This window comes from Macaca thibetana, chromosome 16, assembly GCF_024542745.1.
Source record: "Macaca thibetana thibetana isolate TM-01 chromosome 16, ASM2454274v1, whole genome shotgun sequence".
NCBI classification, from domain to species: domain Eukaryota; kingdom Metazoa; phylum Chordata; class Mammalia; order Primates; family Cercopithecidae; genus Macaca; species Macaca thibetana.
In genome coordinates this window covers 53,351,624-53,369,069 of record NC_065593.1, presented here as the reverse complement: position 1 = coordinate 53,369,069, position 17,446 = coordinate 53,351,624, and the positions used below count along the sequence as shown (strand labels likewise).

Here is a 17,446-nt window from a genome sequence, read left to right as displayed (position 1 = left end):
GAAAAAGTGCCAAAATGTTTTCCAGGATGGCTGTACCATTTTGCATTCCCACCATCAGTGGACCAGAGTTCTAATTGCTCTGCACCCTCTCAGCACTTCAGATTGTCAATATTTTTTATATTACCCATTCTAATGTGTGGATAGTGGCACTTCGTCATGGTTTTAATTTGCATTTTCCGGCCGAGCGTGGTGGCTTGCACCTGTAATCCCAGGACTTTGGGAGGCCAAAGTGGGCAGATCACGTTAGATCCAGAGTTCTAGACCAGCCTGGCCAACATGGTAAAACCCCATCTCTACTAAAAATACAAAAATTGACCGGGCATGGTGACGCATGGCTGTAATCCCAGCTACTCAGTAGGCTGAGGCAAGAGAATTGCTTGAACCCAGGAGGTGTAGGTTGCAGTGAGCCAAGATTGTGCCACTGCACTCCAGCCTGGGTGACAGAGCAAGGCTCTGTCCTGAAAAAAAAAAAAAATTGCATCTTTCTATTGTCTAATGAAACATCTAATGATGTTGAATATCTATTCATGTGCTTATTTGCTATCTTTATGTCCTCCTTGGTGCAGTGTCTGTTCATGTTTTTTTTTTTTTTTTTTTAAGTGGAGTGTTGGTTTTCTTATTGTTGAGACTGCTTACTCCATCTCATCTGGAACCTAATAGCTTTTTAAACTGTCACAACCATATGAAGTAGATATTATTGTTATCTACATTTGACCGATGACAAAACTGAGGTCCCTAGAGGTTAAGTAATTTTCCTAAGATTACACAGCTAGTCAGTGGCCAACCCAGTCATCCTAGCCCCAGAGTTTATGGTCTGAGCTGCAAGTTCCACAGCTTCAGTACTATAAGGGAGCCCTGGCAGGTCAGTGCCGAGAGCTCAGGGGACAAGAACTTCTCCAGGCCCTTTAGACTTGGAACGAGGGCATTGGTGCCCTTGCCCTCGTCTGCTATTGTGATGGGTGTTTCAGCAGCTGTGTGCCGCCCCCCCCCACAAAAATGCCCATCGCACGTTCCAGGTAACATCTGTTGACTACATCTCAAGTCATACAAATCAGAGGCAAAATGAAGTGTTTATGCCCCTACATTATCAGTCATTGGTGAAAGCCGCTCCTAGGGAATGGGGAAGCCCCAGGCATTTCCAACGTGATGCAGACAAATTGGTCCTGGCAGTCTGAGGGCACTCCTGTGACTAAAAGATTCCTTCATTCACACGGTCAAGAATGGCTCATTTTTTGTACAGCATGGTGACTATAGTTAATAGTTAATAATACTCTACTGTATACTTGAAATCTGCTTAGAGTGTAGATCTTAAGCATTCTCACATAAGAAAAAGTAACAATGTGAGGTGATGGATGTGTTAATTTGATAGCAGTAATTTTACAATGTATACATATATCAAATCATCACATTGTACACTTTAACTATATACAATTTTATTGTTAATGATACCTCAATAAAGCTGAAAAATGGCTCATTTTTACATTTCCATTTGACATTGCATTAAGGGTCATGGAAGGGGAAAAATAGAAGAGTGAGAGGATACCCACATTCCTTCTAATAGCACATTTTGGGAGTGGCACACATCACTCTTGCTCACATCCATTGGCCAGAACTTAGTCACAAGAAGTCACTTGGCTCAAGGGAGACTGGGAAATGTAGTTTTTAGCTGGGAAGCCATATGCTCAGCTAAACTCTATTGTAAGGGAAGAAGGGGAAAATAGGTACTGGGGAACAACTCACGGTCTCTTTACTTAGAGTGATGGGAAAGAGTGAAAGGAAAAGATGGGTGAGGTAAGGTGACAGGTTCCCACTTCCAGGCAGGGGGTTGAGGGAGGAGGAGGCTGTATGCTGAGGTGAAGGCCACTTTCACTGTGGTAAGAGACAGGTGAGTTTGGAGGCAGAGAAGACAGAAACTGGGCTGACACGAGGGTTGGGGAAAATGGAACAAAACAGGCCAGGCACGGTGGCTCACACCTATAATCCCAGCACTTTGGGAGGCTGAGGTCAGGAGCTCAAGACCAGCCTGGCCAACATGGTGAAACCCTGTCTCTATTAAAAATACAAAACTTAGCCAGGTGTGGTGGCAAGAGCCTGTAATCCCAGCTACTCAGGAGGCTGAGGCACAAGAATCACTTGAACCCAGGAGGCGGAGGTTGCAGTGAGCTGAGATTGCACCACTGCACTCCAGCTTGGGTGACAGAGTGAGACTCCATCTCAAAAAAAGTGAAAAGAAAAAGAAAATAGAGCAAAACAGAGGCCAAGAGCCTTCTAGCTAGGCATGGCCACGTGACTAAGTTCTGGCCAATGGGACAGGAGCACAAGAAGCAATGCAGCTTCCTCATCATACTCTTTATTTCCAACTTGTAAGTTCAGGGGTACATGTACATGATGTGCAGGTTTGTTACATAGGTAAATATGTGCCATGGTGGTCTGCTGCACGAATCATCCCATCACCTAGGTATTAAGCCCAGCAACCATTAGCTATTCTTCCTGATACTCTCTTTCCTCCCCAACTTCACTTTTTTGGTTGGCTTGTTTGTTTTTTTTTTGAGATGGGGTTTTGCTCTGTTGCCCAGGCTGGAGTGCAGTGGAGCAATCACAACTCACTGCAGCTGTGACCCCTCAGGCTCAAGCAATCCTCCCACCTCAGCTTCCCAAGTAGCTGTGACTACAGGCACGCACCACCATACCAGGCTAATTTATTTTTTATTGTTTGGGTAGAGACAGGATCCTGCTATGTCGCCCAGGCTGGTCTCAAATTCCTGGGCTCAAGTGTCCTCCCGCCTCGGCCTCCCAAAATGCTGAGATTACAGGTGTGGGCCAGGAACCTGACCTCTACCATACCCAACTCTTAAAGGGCAAAACGCTTGCCCTCTACTTCCTTGTTTCTCATCCCTGTGGCCTGGAATGTGAATGTGGGGTAATAAACACCCTTTTCTTTTCTCTTTTCTTTTTTTTTTCTTTTTTTGAGACGCCAGGCTGGAGTGCAGTGGCTCAATCTCAGCTCACTGCAACCTCCACCTCCCGGGTTCAAGCAATTCTGCTGCCTCAGTCTCCTGAGTAGCTGGGATTACAGGTGCCCGCCACCACTCCCGACTAATTTTTTTGTATTTTTAGTAGAGATGGGGTTTCACCATGTTGGCCAGGCTGGTCTCCAACTCCTGACCTCAGGTGCCCCACCCACCTCGGCCTCCCAAAGTGCTGGTATTACAGGCGTGAGCCACCGCGCCTGGCCAAACATTCTTAAACCATGTAGATGGGTGCATAATCTTGGAGTAACAAGATAGATGGTGCTTGGGCTCCTTGTAGATCAGAGGCACCATACCTCCTGGCTGCCAGCTTGGTCTCTTACATGAGAGAGAAATAAACATCTATGATATTTAAGCTATTGCTATTTGGTATCTATTAAGGCAGGTGCAGGAATATCTTAACTAATATGTTCACAAGTTGACTGATTCGATAACCTAGGAGCCCACCACGTGCCAGTATCACATCAGATGCCAGGAGCCACGAAGACACAAGTCCACAAGGGCCTGGTGAATAAGGGAGCCGACAGTGTCTGACATAGGTCAGAACTGTTCCTCCTTGAATCCATACCTCTTTCAGGACTTGAGTTTCTGCACCTACAGCACAGGCCTCTTGAGACTGTTGGGCCCTTGAAAAAGTTTTGGATTCAAACAGGAGCTCATCTGAGAACAGGAGCACTCATGTGGAGGGGATGTGCACAGAACTCCCAGGGGCTGGAGCCCAGGGACCCTCACAGTATCTGATTTCAGGCTTCGCAACACACACCAGCATTTTATTTTTATTGTTTTTCGTTTTTGTTTTTGTTTTTTTTTTGAGATGGAATTTCGCTCTGTCACTCAGGCTGGAGTGCTGTGGAGCGATCTTGGCTCATTGCAATCTCCGCCTCCCAGGGTCAAGTGATTCTTCTGCCTCAGTCTCCTAAGTAGCTGGGATTATAGGCACGTGCTACCACCATACCCGGCTAACTTTTGTATTTTTAGTACAGACAGGGTTTCGACATGGCCAGGATGGTCTCAAACTCCTGGCTTCAGGTGATCCGCCCGCCTTGATCTCCCAAAGTGCGGGGATTATAGGCATGAGCCACTGCAACCAGCCTATTTTTATGGGTTTTAAAAAATTCTTTGGTTGCTATTTAAGCCATTAAATAGAAATACCCTTTAAACATTCAAACTATATTGGAAATATATAAAGTACTGGAGAAGCCTTGTTTTGGTATAAACAGGTCTGAGTCATTGACCAGTGTTTTGAAAAAGTCAGTTTAAGTAGGCAATCATAAAAACACATACAGGTCTTAGTCACTTTGTTTTGACTTCAAACACAAAATACACATTCAGGCACAAATTTTTCTTTGGGTATCTTGACTCAAATCCCCCTTTGACTTTCTTGCATAAATCACACCCACAATCCTATAATTTGTCACCTATTATTTCCAATTTATTTAAACTTAAAGACACTTGTGAAGCAATCTGATGTAGCACACGTCTAGATTTTTAGGATTTTCCCTTAATAGTTTATCTTTCACACCTAATTCAACATGTCAGCAAATCTCTTTGTGTATTACTTCCAAAGCACTTAACGTAGTTTGCAAGGAAACAATTCTTTATGCACTCATATTTCATCAGTTTATATAATATTTAATTCAATTATATGATTACAATGACGAATACACCTGGCATAAACAGGCTAGGGACACATCCAACCAACAGACAACTCAACCCAGAGGTAGTTGAGTTCTTGCTTTTCTAGACCAGGAGTCAGCAAACTATAGCTCTGTGGGCCTGTTTTTGTACATTCTATGGGTTAAAATGCCTTTTAGGGGCCAGGTGTGGTGGCTCACACCCGTAATCCCAGCGCTTTGAGAGGCCAAGGCAGGCAGATCACTTGAGGCTGGGAGTTGGAGACCAGCCCGGCCAACATGGTGAAACCCCGTCTCTACTAAAAATACAAAAATTAGCCAGGCGTGGTGGCATGTGCCTGTAATCCCAGCTACTCAGGAGGTTGAGGCAGGAGAATCTCTTGAACCCGGGAGGCAGAGGTTGCAGTGAGCTGAGATTATGCTGCTGCACTCCAGTCTGGGTGACACAGCAAGACTCTGTCTCAAATTAAAAAAAAAAAAAGCCTTTTAGGCCAGGCACAGTGACTCATGCCTATAATCTCAGCATTTGGGGTGGCTGAGGCCCGAGGATCCCTTGAGTTCAATAATAATGAAAAGAATGGCTTTTAAAGTGGTTGAATCTGTAAGCGGTTAAAATAAACTAAAAAAAATTTTATGACATGAAAATTACATAAAATTCAAACTTCAACATCTGTAAGTAAAGATTTACTGAAGCACTACCATGCCCTTTTTTTTTTTTTTTTTTTTTTTTTTGGTGTATTCCATGGCTGCTTTCAAGCTACAGTGGATGAACCTAACGGTGTCAATAGAAACTGTATGGACCACAAAGCCTAAAATATTTGCTATCTGGTCCTTTACAGAGTTTGCCTACCTCTGTTCTAGAGCGAAGCCTGAGCCTTGAGCACGCACCACACCATAGGTATCTGTTACTGTTTTGCAGAAGCTTCAGGTAAGAGGGAGGGCTCCTAGGGGAGCTGCTACCATAAAAAGTGAAAATCCCTTCCTTCTTGGCATTGCTGTTTCCTAAACCCACGCCCCACTCTTCCCAAGGTAGCTTCATGGTTTGCTTCCTCACTTCCTTCCTGGGCTCAAGTGATCCTCCCACCTTGATCTCCCAGCACACTGGGATTACAGATGTGAGCCCCTACAGCCAGCTCTCATTTTTCTCTATAGCACTTACCAGACATATTTCATGCTTATTTATTTATGTATTTATTCATTTATGTGAGACAGATTCTCACTCTGTCACCAAGGCTGGAGTGCAGTCGCACCATCTCGGCTCACTGCAATCTCCGCTCCTTGGGTTCAAGTGATCCTTGTGCCTCAGTCTCCCGAGTAGCTGGATTACAGGTGCCCGCGACTGCGCCTGGCTACTTTTTGTAGTTTTAGTAGAGACAGGGTTTCACCATGTTGACCAGGCTGGTCTTGAACTCCTAACCTCAGATGATCCACCTGCCTCGGCCTCCCAAAGTGCTGGGATTACAGGCGTGAGCCACCGCACCCAGCCTCCATGCTTATTTATTTTCTATTTCCTGTCGCTAGAATGTGAGCTCTATGAGAGCAAGGATTTTGCCTGTTTGTTCACTGCTCTATCCCAGTGCCTAGATCAGTGCCTGGCACACAGCAGGGACTTAATAAGTGCTTATTGTGTGAGGATTGAATTACTCTTTTTATTTTCTTTCTGAGATAGAGTCTCGCTCTGTCACCCAGGCTGGAGTGCAGTGGCGCGACCTTGGCTCACTGCAACCTCTGCCTCTCGGATTCAAGCAATTCTCCTGCTTCAGCTTCCCGAGTAGCTGGGACTACAGGCACGCGCCATGACACCTGGCTAATTTTTGTATTTTTAGTAGAGATGGGGTTTCACCATGTTGGCCAGGCTGGTCTGGAACTCCTGACCTCGTGATTCACTCGCCTGGGCCTCCCAAAGTGCTGAGCCACCACACTTGGCCTGAATTACACTTGCTGTATGACAACCTGCTGTCTGCAGGACCCTGGGCATAAGGAAATGCCTGAGGGTGGAAAGCAGTGGAGCAGTGCTGCACAGTGCATGGTGATCAAAGAGAGGCCTTGTGTGCAGAGTGGGTACAGGCAGGTGGGTGATGGGGTACAGAATTCTAAGCCTCTGGGGATGAATGGCAGAGGCTACACCATCTTGATGAGTGGCCCTTGAGCCCACTGGACAAGGAGAATTGTTGGCTGGGGTCCAGGTCCATGGTCTCCCTGACTTGGGGTGGCCTTGCCAGGTGGTCTCAGAATGGGGACCAAAGGAACCCTTTGATTCTGTCCCCTCCCCCTTTGATTCTGTCCCCTACCCTTCAAAGACAAACTGGAGGCAGGTCCTGGTCTCACTTGGGACCTGGGATCACTTCTACAAAAACGATTGTTTCTGAAGTTTCCCCCCTCACACCGCAGACATGTCTCATGGCCACTGAGTCATGCAGCAATGATGGGTGTGGGTGTGTGGATGGGGGGTGGCTGAGCCCATTGATCGAGGGCTGAGACATCTTCCCCGCTAATCAACAAGTTAATAAGCTCTTCAATGAGGAGGCGGTGATTAATGAACCAATCAGCTTGCCCTGTAATTGGGGACTAAGATTGGAGGGTGGGGGTATGATGGATAGAGACGGTTTGCAGGGATGTGCGGCTGGCTCCTGGTCCACACTGAGACCACCTAGGGGCCCATTTACTTTGGCTATAAATGAGGAAGTGACTTCTTCAGAGGTTGTAGCCTGAATTTAGGCCACCCCATGCCCTCTAGCTTCTACAGTGTCTGTCCTCTCTTCCCATCTGTCCTTGGACTCCACGCTCCCCAAGACATAACAGGGTTCCAGGGATGTCAGATTCCCTGTGGCCATCTCACAGATTCCTTCTTCTCTCTGCCTGGGATCGGTGCACTAGAAACCCCCTACAACCACCAGGGTTAGTGCCGCAGGATCAGAAGAGCAAATACCTACTCTCTGGTATCCTTGCCCCTGTTAGCCTGCAGGGTCCTTCTCTAGGCCCTGACCCCTGGGATCACAGATGTCCTAACCAGCCCCACTGGCCCCTCCATCCTAGGGTGAGCGCCTGTCTTTTGTCTTTCCATGGAGGAATGGAATTCTTTGATTTCCGCTGTCTCCCTCCAAACCGGACAAAGGCTGTCTCTGTCTCTCTGTATCTATGTTCTGGGAGCCCCTCAGACTAGGGCTCCCCTATGACATGACCATGTCTCTCCTTTGAGACTGGGGTTCTTAAAGGACAGGGGTGTGCCTTGCCCCCTGGATGAGGGCTTCCTAAAAGGAATGATTTTTCTCCTCCCTCCAAGGGCAGGATCTGTGTCCCCTTGTCCTGGTATCCTCTTCCACCCCCATGCTCAGCAGGGCACCCTGGTGTTTCCTGGGATGTGGAGTCCCACGGGGCCTGACTGGCTGATAAGGAGCCATTTCCGGAGAATGCAGGTGATTGAACCCATAAAAGGGTGACAGAGAGCCCTGAACTCCCCATCTCAGGAGAGCTCTAAAAATAGCGCCAACAGCCATCTGTCCTGGGGCTGGAGGGGCTGGCTCAGCACCAAGGGCCTGGACAAGTTGGCCCTGTCAGCCCCCATGGGCCAGGGAGAGGAAGCTGGAAGGACTTTATGGGGAGACCTTCCCACAGCCCTTTCTCCTCCTGGGCAGGTGGGTTTGAGGGGGTTGGCAGTCCGGAGGCCCTTCCCCTACTTGGCCTCTCAGAGTGGGTGGTGGGCCCCAGGCTTAGTCTTCGGGTCCCTGCTCCCAGGCCTGCCTCTGGCGCCCCAATGGCTACTCCAGGTGCTGAGCCTTTCTGCCCCTCACAATTGAGAGGTCCTCTTCCTGGGGTCTGCCTCACCCTCCTTTTCCTGTTTGAATCGTGGGTGACCTTGGCTGCTCCATCACCTCCCAGGACTTCAGTTTGCTCATCTGGAAAATGGAGATACACTCAGTTCATCGTCTTGTGATGCCTGAAATTATGTACTACCTGGTGCACAGTAGGTGCTTAATAAACATGAGTCCTTTCCTTCAAAGGATCTGGGCTTAGAGCCCAGTGGAAACTGCCATGGGCCGGGGACAGTGGCATGTGCCTGGGAAGCCTTGGCATCACTCAGGCCCAGAAGACACCAGTGCCCCGAATGACACCTGCATAGGGGTGGAGACACTCTGCCTTGGGAGGGGGCTCTATGCCACACATGGCTGGACCGGGGTCTGTGTGTGCCAGTCTGGATACATAGGTGGCCAACTCAGCTGCTTCTGGTGGGGGGATTGGCTTCTGCCTCCGCCTGCCTCTCTTCCAACTCTTTAATAGAGAGAGGACATAATGGAGTGTTCAGAGAGGCCTTTCCCCCAAGACACCATAAACTGCAGGTCAGGAGCCAAGGTCAGGTGCTCCCACCCTGTCTCCAGGACACTTTCCCCAAGAGGTCCTGTCACTCCTCAGCCCTTCTCCAAACCCTTTGAGCAGAGGCTGAAAAGGCTCGTCTTTTGGAAAGAGTGGTCATAGATCCCACAGACTGGAGGGAATGTGTCCACCCTCCCACCCCCAGCTCCCACCCACCGACAGGCTAGGGAAGACAGAATCTCAACTCTGGTCTTAGCGGCTGCCCCAGGAGTCTAGACCCAACAGCTTCACTTCCTCAGGAGACTAGACCTGCCACTGGGGGGCTGTGGGGTGAATATGGGGTTCAGGCTGGGTACCCCATCCAGTGAGACCCCGAATCTGAGCATGGCAGCTGCCCCCTCAGCTCCTGCGAGGTGGAGACATCACACACTGGCTGGGTATAAGCTCAGTGATCTGGCGAGGGTGGAAGGAGGGAGGAAGAAGGGCCCACCCCCTGCTGGCTCCCCCTCCCCCAGGACTCCCCCTCCCTTTCTAGGCGGGGATATAAGCCCCACAAGGAAAGCGCTGAGCAGAGGAGGCCTCAGCTTGACCTGCTGCAGTGCAGCCCTTGGGACTTCCTCGCCTTCCACCTCCTGCTCATCTGCTTCACAAGCTATCGCTGTGAGTGGCTGGGGGCTCAAACATGGTCTGCTACCAGGAAACCCAGGGTGTTTTGTGGGGAAACTGAGGATGGGTGGTGGAAGCTGGGGGTGAGTGGTAGGAAACTGGATTGGAGGGGGCCATTGGAGGTGGGAAGGAGGCCTGGGAGTCCCGTTGCCAGCAACTAACTCTCTGGGCAGCAGCGGGAGTGGGGGTGGGGAGGCAGGCAGGGCTTATGCCCCTCTCACAGATGAGGAAACTGAGTCAGGAGACGGTGCAGTGCCCGAGAACACACAGCAAGCCAGTGGCTGAGCCTTGGTCCGGTACCAGCCCCAGGAAGAGCGTCGGAGCGCGGCCCCGACGGCAGCCGCAGCCTCCCGCCCTGGAGGGTCGAGGCTTGGAATGACCCACCCCCCAGTATCGCCTTCCCAGATGGTGCTCGTGCGCAGGCCGTGGCCCGTCTTGGCCACAGTGATTCTGGCCCTGCTCGTCTGCCTGGGGGCTCTGGTCGACGCCTACCCCATCAAACCCGAGGCTCCTGGCGAAGACGCCTCCCCGGAGGAGCTGAGCCGCTACTACGCCTCCCTGCGCCACTACCTCAACCTGGTCACCCGGCAGCGGTGAGCGTGGTCGCGGAGCGGGACCCCTGGGGCTCTCACTTTGTGGCCCCGCTCCACCTGGGGGCGTGGCCAGATCTGACCACGCTCTTCCCGCCCCGCCCCCAGGTATGGGAAAAGAGACGGCCCGGACGCGCTCCTTTCCAAAACGTTCTTCCCCGACGGCGAGAACCGCCCCATCAGGTCGCGGTAAAAGCGCCCCCGTCACCACACATCCTGCCTCCGAGAGCGCGGCCTGGCCCCACCCTGGCAACATCACTTACGACGTCTCCCAGGCTCGCCTACCCGAGATCCAATTCCTTCCCCTTCGCTTCCGCAGGTCGGAGGTCCCAGACCTGTGGTGAGGACCCCTGAGGCCTCCTGGGAGATCTGCCAACCACGCCCATCTCATTTGCATAGCACTCCTTACCCCACAAACCCGGATTCTGCCTCCCGACGGCGGCGTCTGGGCAGGGTTCGGGTGCGGCCCTCCGCCCGCATCTCGGTGCCCCCGCCCCCTGGGCTGGAGGGCTGTGTGTGGTCCTTCCGTGGTCCCAAAATAAAGAGCAAATTCCACAGAAACGGAATGTGTGCCTTTGTACTTCCTTTCCTTTCTCCTTCGTGGAGGTGGCGTCCAGTGGAAGTGGAGAGTAGAGGCGTGGGGGTCAGGGAAGAGAAAACCGACTTGGACAGAGGCGCCCCAGGACAAGCTGGGGCGGGCGGCGGGGTTCCCTCTGCTCGGAGCCCAGGGAAGACTCGACCACCCAGCCTGGAGCTGGACAGCGCCCAGACCAGGAATTGCTGTGAAGGAACTCTGGTCGAGTTGGGGCAGGGGTGGATGGAGCTCTGGAAGAAGGGCGGGGAGCGTGGACGGGAGCCCGCTAGGCAGCCTAGGAGAGCAGATGGGGTCAGGGCTGTCCCTCCCCCACCCCGTGAAGCCAAAGACGGCTGGGGGACGAGTCGGGCACCAACACACTAGGGAACTTCCCCAGGAGCTGTATTACTAGCGCCCAGGGCTGGAGTGGCTGGAGGTGAAGTGTGATCCAAAATGGGGCTGTGGAGGACGAGCTGTGTGGGGGTGAGATGGCTGTATGTGTGCTGGCCGAAGAGGCAGGCCATTTCTACCGTCCCCCTTTCACTGAGTAGATGAGCAATGGGAGTGTGGAGGCTGCCCTATCCCTAAGAAACTGCCCTCCCCCATATCGCTGAATTCACACTCAGTGGATGTCATGAACCATTCTTTCCCAGTGACAAGGCCATAGGGACACCCTCCATGTACCCCCCCTCCCCTGGACTAGCTACTGAAGCCTAAAGGCTCTGTAGATGTTTAAACTGGAATCCAACTCGAACCCCTCACCACTCTGCACCTATTCCAGAGCCTCTGCCTGCAGACCGATCTCCCCTGACATCCATCCTTCCCTGCCCCTTTCCTCCAAGAAGCTTGCCTTGATTGCCCAATTGCACTCTTCCTGCCTTCTCTGGCTGCCTGGCTCTCAAGGCCTCCGCTCTGTTCACTAAGAGTTCTGTCTATGTCTCTGTATCCTGTGTCCCTCCTGGGGCCTCAGGAAGGAAGGGCCTATGTCTCCTTCCTGGGACACAGCCTCCTGTAGCTGTGGGCTCTGTCCTGGGACTCTAGGTCAGCAAGACCTGCCCAAATCTGAAGCAAGGCGCTAGGAGATGAGGGAGGAAATCAAAGCCTGTTACCCAGACAGTGAAAAAACAACAGGAAGGCTGGGGCATCCTTGCAGCAGATCAGGGTTTTTTGGTTTTGTTTTGTTTTTGCTTTTTGTTTTGAGACAGAGTTTTTGCTTTTGTTGCCCAGGCTGGAGTGCAGTGGTGCCATCTCGGCTCACTGCAAACTCCACCTCCTGGGTCCAAGTGATTCTCCTGCCTCAGCCTCCTGAGTAGCTGGGACTACAGGTGCCTGCCACCATACCCGGCTAATTTTTGTATTTTTAGTAGAGACAGGGTTTCACCATATTGGCCAGGATGGTCTTGATCTCCTGACCTCGTGATCTGCCTGTCTTGGCCTCCCAAAGTGCTGGGATTACAGGCGTAAGACACTGCACCTGGCCTGGATCAGGGTTTTTTTTTTTTTTTTTTTTTTTTTGAGACGGAGCCTCGCTCTGTCGCCCAGACTGGAGTGCAGTGGCGCGATCTCGGCTCACTGCAAGCTCCGCCTCCCGGGTTTACGCCATTCTCCTGCCTCAGCCTCCGGAGTAGCTGGGACTACAGGCGCCCGCCACCACGCCCGGCTAATTTCTTTTTGTATTTTTAGTAGAGACGGGGTTTCACCGTGTTAGCCAGGATGGTCTCGATCTCCTGACCTTGTGATCCGCCCGCCTCGGCCTCCCAAAGTGCTGGGATTACAGGCTTGAGCCACCGCGCCCGGCCAACGGATCAGGGTTTTTAAGGACTATTTGCAGTTCAATGGTTCTGGAAGGAGAGAAGACTCTAAAGCTGACTGTGCCATAGCTGCAGAGAAGGTCCCTGCTTGGACACAGGTCCGTTGGGGGCCAGAGGGCTCTGACACCCACCCTCCCCTGTGCTGTCCTCCAGCCTCCCTGGAGGTAGAGCTGAAAGGGTGAGGCAGAGGAGGCAGGTGGAGGTCACCAGCTATGTGGATTCTGATGCTCTGCGCCTTTGCCCAGGCCACTCTCCCTGCTTGCAGAGCCCTTTCCCTCTCTTCAGCCTGAAAGATACTCTCAGGATAGTAGTCACCTCCTCCTGGAAGCCTTGCCTGATTTCTTGGGGATGAAGTTAGTTTCTTTGACTCCCTCTCCCCACTCATTATCTTGGACCCACTTTCCATCCCATTTTGCCTCCTGTCTTCTCTCCTGCAACAGGACAGGTGGGATGGGAGCACACAGTGGCTGCCCAGAGCTTTGGTTCATTGTGTGGGTGGGGAGCGGGAGAATGTGTCTGTGTGTTGGTGTCCTTGATCCCCTGTCTATTGGTCTGCTGGGAGAGCTATAGTCAGTTTAAGGCGGATGGAAGAGAAACCTGGTATGAATTAGGCATGACTACAGACAATTTCTGTCCAGCTTGACCATCAGTCACATGGGTCCACCTCATGTTCATTTTGAGGAGTGTTGAGCAGTTTAGGGTAATAATATTATTAATAATTATTATTAGTATAATAATAATGAGAATAGCAATAATTACCTTTCCCAAAAAAACACTTATTTATGTGCTAGACACTGAGCTGTTTGTTTTACATATATCATATTACTAGGATATTGATTTGGCTTAAAAAAAACAGGTGGAATTAACAGTGGCTTAAACAAGATGGAAATTTATTTCTCTTGCATGAAATGTGAGTGACATCTGGGGAGTTGGCAGTTGTACTCCATGAGGGCATCCAAGAGCCCGGGCTCCCCATTTGTGGCTTCCCCATGCCCTCATCTATGTCATTTACAGGACTGCAGACAGCCCACCATGGCCTCATCTGTGTTCTAGCCAGTGGCAAGGGAGGGAAGGGCAAGATAGGCACTCTGGTTACTACGCTGTATAATAAGTTACCCTAAAACTTGGCAGCTTCAAACAACCATTGTACATCACTGAGGATTTTGTGGGTCAGGGTCAGGAAGTGCTCCTCCTGGCAGTTCTTGCTTTGAGTTTCACATGCGGATACTACCAGAGGTTGGCAGGGTTGCAGTTAAGGATCCACCGGGGTGATGCCTGAGAAGGCTCATTCACATGCTGGTGCTGGCTGTTGAGTTCAGCTGGGGATGTTGACCATTGTACCTACATGTGGCCTCTCCAGCCTGATATTCTTGGGGTAGTTGGACTTACATGGTAACTGGTCTCCTGCTTAGAGTATTTCAAGAGAATCAGATGAAGGTGGCATTGCTGTTTAGTTTGCTAGGGCTGCCATACCAAAGAATCACAGACTGGGTGGTTTAAGCAACAGTTCTTGTGGCTAGCAGTCTGAAATGAAGGCGTTGGCAGGTTAATTCCTTCTGATCTGTTCCAGGCCCCTCTCGTTGTCTTGAAGATGGGTGTCTGAGCTGTGCCTCTTCACCTCATCTTCCCTCTTTGCATGTCTGTTTCTGTGTCCAAATTTCCCCTTTTCAAAGGAGAACAGTCCTACAGGATTAGGGGCTCACACACTATAGTATGACCTCATCTTTTTTTTTTTTTTTTTTTTTTTTTTTGAGATGGAGTCTCATTCTGTTGCCCAGGCCGGAGTGCAGTGGCGTGATCTAGGCTCACCACAACCTCCGCCTCACAGGTTCAAGCGATTCTCCTGCCTCAGGCTCCGGAGTAGCTGAGACTACAGACATGCGCCACCACACTCAGCTAATTTTTGTATTTTTAGTAGAGATGGGCTTTCACTATGTCAGCCAGGGTGGTCTCAAACTCCTGACCTTGTGATCCACCCGCCTTGGCCTCCCAAAGTGCTGGGATTTCAGGCGTGAGCCACCGCGCGCCTGGCAACCTCATCTTAACTAATTATATCTGCAATGACCCCTTTTCTAAATAAGGTCACATTCTGAAGTACTGGGAGTTAGGACTTCAACATATGAATTTCAGGAGGAACACAATTTAACTCACGACAACCATTTTTTGTGACCCAGCCTCAGAAGTCACATAGCACCATATCCCATATTCTGTTGGTCAAAGCAGTCACAAGTGCACTCACATTCAAGAAGAGGGGACACAGACCCACTGTAGAATCACACATGAGATAGGAGGTATTTTTGTGTCATCTTTGAAAAATATAATCTGCCATAGGCAGGCACATCCATTCCTAAAAACAGAATGGCAAAAACCACTTTAACTCTCAGCCCATTGGCTAAAGCCTAGTCTCATGGCCCCACTTAGCTGCAAAGGCAAGTGTCTTTGCTGAGTGGCTGTGTGCCCATCTCAAGCTCTTTGTTTTTACAAATTTTTTAAATTTATAAATGGATTATCTTTTTTTTTTTGAGACTGAGTTTTGCTCTTGTTGCCCAGGCTGGAGTGTAATGGCACGATCTCAGCTCACTGCAGCCTCCCCTTCCTGGTTCAAGCGATTCTCCTGCCTCAGCCTCCTGAGGAGGTTGGATCATAGGCATGCACCACCACGGCCCAGCTAATTTTGTATTTTTAGTAGAGACAGGGTTTCACCATGTTGGACAGGCTGGTCTTGAACTCCTGACCTCAGGTGATCCACCCGCTTTGTCCTCCCAAAGTGCTGGGATTACAGGTGTGAGCCACCGTGCCCAGCCGGATTATCTTTTTGTTATATAACAAACCTACATATGTGCCATCTCGAGGTTTTTGATGATGAAAGGAGAATGTGGATATTTGGGCACCTAACATTATCTACTAGGAACATGATGTCCTTTGAATGTCATCTAGAAATCATTTGGGCCTATCTCTTCATTGAACCAATGGGAATCCCAAGGCGGAGAGGAAGAGGCTTGCAGGAAGCCGTAGAATAAGGGACAGAGGTAAGATACCTCATCCCGAAGCAGTTCTGTTTCTACTAAACATGAAATCTAAACTCTCTGCCAGAAACTCAGGCTTTTCATAACACCCTTTCCTCCTTCAGTGGCATTTCCTGCAATTTCTCGGTGTGTGCCCCTAAAGTGCTCAACCCCATTGCCACAGACCCCTGCTTCTGTGAAATAGCATTTCCCCCTGCCTCCAGCCTTCAAGGCCACTTCAGGTCTCATTTCCTCCAGGAACCTTACTGCCCTGGCCTCCCTGTTTACCTCCCCAACACTGTCTTTTTTTTTTTTTTTTTTAAATGAGATGGAGTCTTGCTCTGTTGCCCAGGCTAGAGTGCAGTGACGCGATCTCGGCTTACTGCCAGCTCCACCTCCCGGGTTCACGCCATTCTCCTGCCTCAGCCTCCTGAGTAGCTAGGACTCCAGGCGCCTGCCACCACACCCAGCTAATTTTTGTGTTTTTAGTAGAGAAGGGGTTTCACCGTGTTAGCCAGGATGGTCTCGATCTCCTGACCTCGTGATCTGCCTGCCTCGGCCTCCCAAAGTGCTGGGAATACAGGCATGAGCCACCACGCCCGGCTTGTTTTTTTTGAGATGGCGTCTTGCTCTTGTCGCCCAGGCTGGAGTGCAGTGTTGCTATCTCAGCTCACTGCAACGTCTGCCTCCCAGGTTCAAGCAATTCTCCTGCCTCAGCCTCCCGAGTAGCTGGGATTACAGGCACCCACCACCATGCCTGGCTAATTTTTTGTATTTTTTGTAGAGATGGGGTTTCATCATGTTGGCCAGGCTGTTCTCAAACTGTATTATGTAGCTTAGTTTAGTTTCTATTTTAGCAAGAAAGAAGCCTTCCTCTTTGAGAAAAATTTGGAGCGGTAATGACAGGATTTGCTATTGCAGACACTGGAGACAGGAAGGGAGAAATATTGAACTCTCCCTGTGTGTCTTCAGGAGGCCCTGGAGGCAGATGGAGTTCCTAGGGCAGAGAGAAGTGGAGGCAGAGCCCAGACTCCAAATTAGTGGAGTGAGCCCCCACTGGGTCCTGAGTTGGCTCAGAGTGGGTGAGAGAAGGGGCGTAAGGTACGTGTGTGCATGTCACAGCTATCCCGAGCCCAAAGGCTTCTCCAGGGCATAGGTCCTGGCATCTGGGGGCAGCTACCCCCCACTCTATCTCTTCCTCTGCTGTTGCCATTTAATTTTGGAATAAGACATTGGCTTAAGAGCCGGGCCAGGCTCTAGCCAGTGGCGGGTTGGGATTGGGGGGGTCTGCAAACAGGGATAAAGCCAGGCTGGAACCATGTGGACCTGGGTTTAGTTTTGACCCTTCCTGACTCCCATGTGACCTTAGACAGCCTCAGCTACCTCACTGGACCTCGGTTTTCTTATCCGATAAGGGTGAAGAGTAATTCCTGCCTCTCTCACAAGGTAGCAAAGAGGCATTTGTAAGATGACCTGTGAGTAAGGTTCTGAAGCACAGGGCTAGCTGAGGGATGGCTGCCAGCTTGCTGGAGGGCCACAGCCAGTTTCTTCCCCTTTCTGAACTTTCACGTCCTCACTTTCAAAAAAAGCCATCCTGGCCAGATGCAATGGCTCACGGCTATAATCCCAGCACTTTGGGAGGCTGAGCTGGGTAGATACTTGAGCCCATCTCTCAAAAAAATAAAAAAATAAAAAAAAATAGCAGGCCATGGTGGCAAGCACTTGTGGTCCCAGCTACTTGGGAAGCTGAGATGGGAGGATCCCTTGAGTCCAGGAGACAGAGCCCAGGAGACATCGCTGTAGTGAGCGATGATCCTGCCACTGCA

At 50.5% G+C, this 17,446-nt stretch overlaps 1 protein-coding gene across 2 annotated transcripts; it reads left to right on the top strand.

Moving 5' to 3' along the window:
* The first annotated feature begins 9,961 nt into the window (after positions 1 to 9,961).
* PYY (peptide YY) lies at positions 9,962 to 10,791 on the top strand. Of its 2 annotated transcripts, XM_050763168.1 has the most exons (3): positions 9,962 to 10,233; positions 10,339 to 10,413; positions 10,550 to 10,791. In XM_050763168.1, exons 1-3 carry the CDS (start codon positions 10,016 to 10,018, stop codon positions 10,572 to 10,574), a joined length of 318 nt encoding a protein of 105 aa, XP_050619125.1. In that variant the 5' UTR covers positions 9,962 to 10,015; the 3' UTR covers positions 10,575 to 10,791. The 2 variants fall into 2 exon arrangements, with proteins under 2 accessions (XP_050619125.1, XP_050619126.1); XM_050763169.1 differs by having other exon boundaries at positions 10,339 to 10,771.
* Positions 10,792 to 17,446: the final 6,655 nt, after the last annotated feature.